This window comes from Genypterus blacodes, unplaced genomic scaffold, assembly GCF_046128005.1.
Source record: "Genypterus blacodes isolate CSIRO-AG114 ecotype Tasmania unplaced genomic scaffold, CSIRO-AGI_Gbla_v1 ptg000226l_1, whole genome shotgun sequence".
NCBI classification, from domain to species: domain Eukaryota; kingdom Metazoa; phylum Chordata; class Actinopteri; order Ophidiiformes; family Ophidiidae; genus Genypterus; species Genypterus blacodes.
Window position 1 is genome coordinate 35,001 of NW_027467024.1, and position 7,522 is coordinate 42,522.

A 7,522-nucleotide genomic window follows, 5' to 3' on the forward strand; every position below is an offset into this window, starting at 1 on the left:
GTCAAAGGCCAATCTATAAAACAATTCATTCAGTCATTTCCCCTATCAACCGACCCGTCATGTGCAGCTGGTGCAGACGGTGATACACCAGGGCGGCGTCCCGGCTGCTTTTGCAGGCATCGTCCTGCAGGGGGCGGTCAGATCGCAGCCCTCCGGCTCTGGCCGCCAGCCAGCGTCCGACCCACAGGCGCTGGAGGCAGAAACGCAGCAGGGCCCACAGAGCGGCACAGGCCAGGTCCAACTGGGAGGTGGGTAAGGGACGGCCCAGCGCCTTCAGGCAGGTCCACAGGTTCTGACTGGCCTGGGCAAAATCCCCCTGAGGAGGGTGAAGGGGTAGAGACGGGTCAGGAGGAGGAGACCGGGACCAACGGACGGACGGATGTTGAACTTAACGGAGATGAACTCACTCTGGCCAGGTCCAAGTCGGCCTGTTTGCGATGCCTCCAGAACAAGACTGAGGATCCAGAATGTGGCCGGGTTACAGGCTCTCCGTACACCAACAGACGGATCAGAACTCCAGACACCAGAATCCCGTTCAGCAGCCACACCAGGAGGGTCGGCAGCATCCAGTCCATCCAGCCCCAAGAGTCAGCTGGGAGAAACACACACACACACACACACAAACACTTCAGACTTTCTATTTATTTTGTGTAAGCGTGTCGTATTTTGTCATTTTCATGATTCCTTCACACTTCCTACCCGTGATTTCCACACCCAGCATGTTCCTGGTGTTGTGATGCGTTGCCGCGGCGCCTCCCGCCGAGCTGCTGCCGGCCGCGCAGAGCAGGGCGGCCAGGGGGTTAAGGGAGAGGAAGAGGAAGGTGAAGGCACACAGCGCCATGCGGGAGCGATCCAGCATCCCCCCGACGCCGCCACCGCCGCCGGCCGCCGACCCCTCCAGGACGCCTGCGCTCGGCTGTCGCGCCGCAAACAAAAGCTTCATTATCAAAACACACGAACCCGGTCGAACCACTGAAATTCAATCAATGTTGGACGGAGCGGCCGGTACCTTGGTGTCCTCTCCCATCGGGCTGTCGGGCTCAGAGTCGCTGCCAAAGTGAGAGGAGGGGGTGGGGGAGCCCACGTCTGAGGCGGGCGGGGTGGGCAGCTCGTTCTTCACCTCAGGCTGTCCGTCCACCTCCATGGCAACAATGTCCTTCAGAGACTCTGTGACAAAACCAGGGAACGCATTGTTACAGCGCATGGTGTCAAGGCCGTGAAAACTTCAGATTAAATGAAAGGAAATCAAGGATAAAGAGGTTTTTAAAGCACGTACTCTGAGCGGCCATCTTCATAGCCATGTTCTCCTGTTTGAGTTTCTGGTTGGTCTGCTGCAGGTGGCGAATGTAGTCGATGGCTTTCTTCAGCACTGCAGACTTGTTGAGCTACGGGAGGAAAGAAAACAAACAACCCTGAGTCCAAAAATAATTGATTTGTCCAAGAAGCTTTCAAAGAAAACAAGGGGAAGGAAGTTGTGTCAGTTGCAGTTTGTTTTCCAGAAGTGACTCAGCGCTCCGATTATACGGATATAACGGGTTTTTGTGTGGCGTTGCGTTTCTCTTTTCCTACCTTGGCTTCGGTTCCGGCCACCAGGTCTTTGAGCTCTATGATTTTGTCGTTGATGGAGGAGCGGTAGCGCTTCTCGATGGCGTTGTGAGCCGTGCGCTTCTCTCCCTTGTACGGCAGGTTGGCCGGCTTGCCTCCGATGGAGATGCGATTGATCGGGAGCTTGTCGGTATCAACCATGACGGGAACTGTGGTCAGGATGGTGCCGCCCCCCATAAAGGCCTGATGGGAGGAAGAAGGTACTCAATAAAAACACAAACCTCATCCTCATCCATATTTACTTCTGTCAAGGCTCACAGGAGCATTTGGTCACCATGGTTTTCATTTGTTTGACCCCGGTTGCGGAGGCCGGGCGGCGCTTGATGTCCCTACCTGCAGCGAGGCGCTCTGTACCGGGCCGGTGGTGGACAGAGAGGTGGGCGAGGCCACAGTGGAGACGATGCAGGGGTCGTGCTTCAGAGTGGTCAACAGCAGAGACTCGGCTTTGATGAACTGTGGCTGCAGCAACACCTAAAACACGCAACACACACACACTTTGAATGAGCACTTTGGTTTAGTTTCACAAGCGACTTTGCAACACACACACACACACAGACTTACGGGTACTTGCTGTACGTGGGGCGCGATGGTTTGCACCTGGGAGCCTGCCGAGGTGGTGAGCAGGGGAGAGGCGGTGGTCAGACCCTGGATCTGAGCCTGAATGGTCACTGGCTGAAGAGTCGGAGACGAGGACGACAAACTGGTGACTGGCTGGCTGACAGCTGGAAAACAGAAATGGAACAGTTGACCGTTTCAGCCCTGAAAAGAGGACGGTGACGGTGGCGTGTTTAAAACCTGTGACTTCCTGCTTGCACCTCTCATAAGTGCCAGCTATGGTCCTGTTGTCTTCCAGCAGAACACACAAAAGCAAAGACAAACTAATGAGAAAGATCATCACTCAAAGAGCCGCAAACGACAAGCGAGCGCGACCATCCGCCCGTTTCCGTCTCCTGCTCCTGCTCGTTATATTCACACTATGTGCTAATCAAGTTTGGCTTCTGTTTTGGTGCGAAATATCCATTTTGATTGAGGCGGAAGCTGCTAATGGGCTTTAACACGGGGAAACACTAATAGGCTCTTTTGACTGAAGCGTGGATAATGATGAAACCAAAAGAGGGAAATTTAACGCATATATTATTATTATCATTATTATTATTTTAATTAGTCTAGTCGAGTTGGAATCGCTGTTCGTTAATACAAAAATATTTATCGATACCTTTAAAAATTGGGAACATTTCATGAATCTAAAGCCTCCACTGTCCTGTCTTGTTAGATATCAATACCAGACACAATTACAGAGGGGTCAGTCCATCAGCAGGTCATTCTTGCCAGGGTCAAAGGTCAATGACATGCCCTCAGTGCCCCTCGGTATTAGCGACTGCAATGTAATGAGACGCTATGAATGGAATCAGGGAACAAATGGGGGTAAAGGGAGAGCCGACAGCAGCTTTGAATCACAAGTTATGCATCGAAGGCGACGATGAGCTCGACCTAGAGATGAACTTTGCTAATTCTCGTCGGGTTATCAACAAATCGTAAGTAGTTATGTGAACTTTCTAATGTTAAAAATGTCCTTTATGATGTGGAAACTAACTTTCTGATCTAATAATGAAGGGATCAGAGCCAAAGCGGCTGAACTTCTAATACTCCAGTCTTGTCTGAAGAAGTGATGGCTTCTCTTGGTGACTTGGTTGGAGCTGCTGGCATGTGTGTTTGTAGGCCAATAGGTGAAGTGCGATCGTCCAAAGTGATTATAAAGTAATAGCAACAGTCAGTGTGTCACCTTCCATTCCTTATCAGCCCCAGCTCAAACGGTAGGCAGGGCACTGGGTTCAATCGGGGCGGGAAATTTTATTAGGGAGCAATAGAACTCACAATTACCCACAATCCCGTCAGTAACATCCAATGAAGGGTCAAAGTTTGGGAATGTAGGAGTCCGATACGGCCTTTCTTATCCACCCACAGCAAAGTCTATGAGATTAGAGTGGGCTCTGTGACGGTGTGAGGTGGAGTAACCCTGTGACCCAGCGGGCAACACAGAGTTTTGCACAATATTATGATGTCATTTGAGACGCAAAAGCCAAGATCACAAAGAGAATGTGATTTTAACTACAGAGGCTCTTGCTTATACTTATAAAAATAGTTTCTCCAAATGCTGGTGAGTCATAAGAGTCACACTGAGATACAGAAACAAAGTCTCAAATCAAAGTATCTAAAGCAGAGAAGGTCTTTGGTGCTGGTGAAAGTCCCAATGCGTGTGTAATCAACTCCCCTGCCAGCTTTGACTCAAGGCCTTTCCACCAATTTAGAAACCAAAGTCGAGCAGTGGGAAGAATAACGACCTGAAGAGTATTGACTGATAGAAGAGAAGTGTGTTTAGTGAAACGGGCCAGAAACACAGAAGATGTGCAGAGGACCTGACACTGCAAAATCACAAGATGACTAAACAAAGCAATGGATACTTTTACAGTACATTTAGTTTGTTTACAGAGTGCTATTGGGTTTGTTTTCCTTAGAGGGTTCTGTTGGATGTGCGTATGTATAACCCAAAAGGATCAGTAGCCCCTTAGGCAGGAGGAAACACAGCAAAGAGCACTTGCCTGTGAAGCTGGTCTGGTAGGTGTAGGTGACTGGGGTCTGCGGGGACGGAGCCTGGACCTGAAGCTGCGTCTGCGTCTGTGTGGGTGTCTGAGGCAGCGTTGCCACAGCCGTAAAAAGGGCCTGAGGCGTGGAGCTGAACGCAGGACTCGATACCGGTGAAGTGCCGGGCGAGGCCGCCGGAGCTGCAGGGGTAGACGGGCTGAGGCTTGGTGGCAGCTGCTGCTGCGGCTGCTCCACTTTGGGTTGTCTGAGGCTGGAGGCCTGCTGAGGGGAGGCCGGCTGCTGCCTGGCGCTGGGGTTGGGCACCTGGGCCAGGGGGGACTGCTGGAAGGTGGGGGGTTGGAAGGTCTTGTCCGGGGTGGCGGCGCTGCGGGTGATGGGAGGGCCGAGCAGCGCGTCCAGGTGGGGGCTGCTGCTTAGGATGGAGGAGGGAGAGGAAGACGGGGGAGTAGCAGCGGCGGGTGGAGGGATGGAGGAAATGGATGGGGTCAGACTTGGAAGCTCATGGGCGGGGGGAGGCCCTACGAATGTGGACGAGTCGAACAGTCCTCCAAACTCCATTTCATGGCTGCAGTTGATGAGCTGGAGCATGTCTGAGGAAAAGAAATGACAAATATCATCAGTGCTCACAAAGTACAGGCATCATGTTCAAGAACACACAATGTCTGCATAATCACACTTCAACTTCACAGCAAGACTGCACAAGATCCATTTGTAAGCTGTAGACCAGTTCACACAAATAGGAAATTGAATTTTGGATGAGGAAGAGTGTAGAACACAAAATGTGTGCTTGGCAAACCTGGATAATTTGTATTTTAATCCATTTACCCAAGGTTGTAAAAGAAATACAGGCATCTTCTTTGTACTCAAACAATATGACGATCTAGAATCAGAATACGGAGCATAAAGACAACAAAGCTGTTTGTGTAACACAACGTGTCAGTGTAAAGCAAACTGGACACACATACTGTAAATACATCCGTCAGCTTCATATTCCACAAACAAATGGAATCAAACGGTGCAAAGCTGTGACTAACCAGCAGATCATTGGTCTGATTATGCACCATAACAAATGAACGTCAAACACAATAATAAGAATTATAGAACAAGTTGAGGCTTCTTAGAGAGCAACACAATAGAAATGCATATACACAAGCCTGTATTGTGCAGAAATTGAAGTCTGGAGTAACATATGAGACTTTTAAACTTTGGCTATAAACTGTTGTCTAGCCAAAGATGCAAACAGAGAATAGTAGGTCGGGGTTTCCCCCCCCCCCCCCAAACTAACTGATTTTGAAGGAAGTCTAGGTCTTAGTTGGTTCAACAAGTCGCCAAATAACGTTGACAGTGTGCATATTGACACTATGTGTAAACAGGAATATACATTTATGTACATAGATCTGGATTTATATATGAGACACACATGAGGCTTGTGTGGCATCAGCAGCCTGGATTTGTATGCCAGTGTTTTGCATGAGGTGATCGCTCTCAGCCAATCAGCTCCCGAGCAGAAGAGAGAGAGAGAGAGAGAGCGCACTTGTCTGTAGCTCCGCTGTGAGGTTACTACCGAGCAGCACCGCTCAGGGTTACTGCCGGTCACAGTGTGTGTGGTGTTGTGTGTGTGTGGTGTAGCTAATCACAACTACAACTTCATTATTATTACATTTATTTCTACATTAACTTAGAGTATCCGTGCATGGCCGGTGTAAAGAGGAGGCGGTACACACAACAAACATCCCCGCGTTGCATTTAATGATTCAGTAATAATAATAATTCAGTAATTCTCGTTAGCGTCCAAACTCGGGGCGAACAGAACTGAACGCGTCGCTCAGGTGAACATGCTTGCTTAGTGATAACACTTGGCACATGGTTTCGTCATTTCGGTCAACCGGGGCTGTGTGTGTGTGTGTGTGAACCTGGCAGAGAGAGGAATGAACGACAGTAACCCTCCAGTTTGTGGAGCAGGTTGGGGGCGGGGCGCGTTCACGACCACTTCACGTTAGCATTCAAGCTAACCGAACCCGCTTTAACACAGTCCGGTTGTACGATATTGCGATGTTATAATGTGATTGTGGCCCGGATGGCGAAGTATTGCACCAGCTTATCAAATGTGTAACAATACTATGTAGTGTAAGTGAATACATCATAAGATAAGGAGTTACCTAGATACCGCTAAGCTAAGGGTGTATGATGAAAGCTAGGTTGAGCTAAAACCTTAAGTTGGCCGTTTGTTACTATTAAAGCACAAAATAGAGGCTAAGCGAGAGGCACAATGTAGGTACAAGGTATAAGATGAGTTACTCCGAGCAATGAAACACATGGCGCACAAGCAGGGATGTTGTTATGAATTTAGCTCTTTAACAAACAGCTTTACTTTCTTACCATCGATGTCGCTCAACAGCGCCGTATCAATGTCGCTGGGGTCATTAAGCGACAGTGTTGGGTCCAGATCCATGGAAGGATCGTCAAAAGAGAGACTGTTCATCTTTCCCTCTCCTGGGTTTGGCTTCCCAAAGAAGTAAACTTGACTGGAGATGAATCGCACGGAGGAAAATGTCGTAAACTCCCGGCGCCCCTACATTTGCCAAAGGCGCCGTAAATCGTTGTTAAAGCGAGTTAAAGTTCTCTCAAAGCCGGGTCTCTGTCATCAGCAGCTCGGTCCTGCTGCCATCACCGCTGTTAAAGTTGTCTAGCCAAACACTGTCAGGCTCATTGAGGTCTAACTTGCTGCTCGCGTAGATACACAAAGGAATCCACCCAGCTCGGGATGATTGACAGGCGCTTTAGCCAATCACCGCCCTTTCACTCGATTCCCACGTCCCTGTTTGACAGCTTGTTTTGGAATCTTTATCTAGTTTTGAGATACAAAAACATACGTTGTTGCAATTATTAATAATCATCAATTTGAGAAAAATACTTTTATAAATTCACGTAAAAAGTAAAATAAAAATTAATAGTACATTTAATAATAACAAAACTTTAACAACAACAATAATAATAATAAATAAAAAAACAATGCTGCTTACTTCAGTGCTGTATATAATTATTGAAATCAGTTTAGTCTGTCATCGACATGGGTTTACTCTGTATTTTGACGTGGGGAAGCGTGGACGTGTGAATCGTGGGCTTGCCTCCGCCAGCCAATCCCAGCCGAGTAGGTGTGGGCTTATTAAAACCAAGTTAGCTTGACTCGACTCAGCTCCTCCTCCTTGTAGAACCAGCGGAATCATCCAATGGGAAGCTCCGAACCCGAGTGGGGTGATCTGATGTCACAGCTCCGGCTCTTTGGATTACATCATGTGTTTCTCCCTTTTAG

General features: G+C 48.7%; 1 protein-coding gene across 1 annotated transcript in view; it reads right to left on the reverse strand.

The window, feature by feature from the left end:
- srebf1 (sterol regulatory element binding transcription factor 1) overlaps positions 1 to 6,928 on the reverse strand; it is a 13,111-nt gene extending 6,183 nt beyond the window's left edge. The window contains exons 1-10 of the mRNA XM_076170626.1: positions 6,589 to 6,928; positions 4,206 to 4,799; positions 2,167 to 2,327; positions 1,939 to 2,076; positions 1,570 to 1,788; positions 1,277 to 1,385; positions 1,010 to 1,167; positions 700 to 916; positions 408 to 592; positions 55 to 316 (exon numbers count right to left, since the gene is read on the reverse strand). Coding sequence (XP_076026741.1) covers positions 55 to 316; positions 408 to 592; positions 700 to 916; positions 1,010 to 1,167; positions 1,277 to 1,385; positions 1,570 to 1,788; positions 1,939 to 2,076; positions 2,167 to 2,327; positions 4,206 to 4,799; positions 6,589 to 6,691 — 2,146 coding nt within the window. The 5' untranslated portion in view covers positions 6,692 to 6,928. The remainder of the gene's footprint in view (positions 1 to 54; positions 317 to 407; positions 593 to 699; positions 917 to 1,009; positions 1,168 to 1,276; positions 1,386 to 1,569; positions 1,789 to 1,938; positions 2,077 to 2,166; positions 2,328 to 4,205; positions 4,800 to 6,588) is intronic.
- Positions 6,929 to 7,522: the final 594 nt, after the last annotated feature.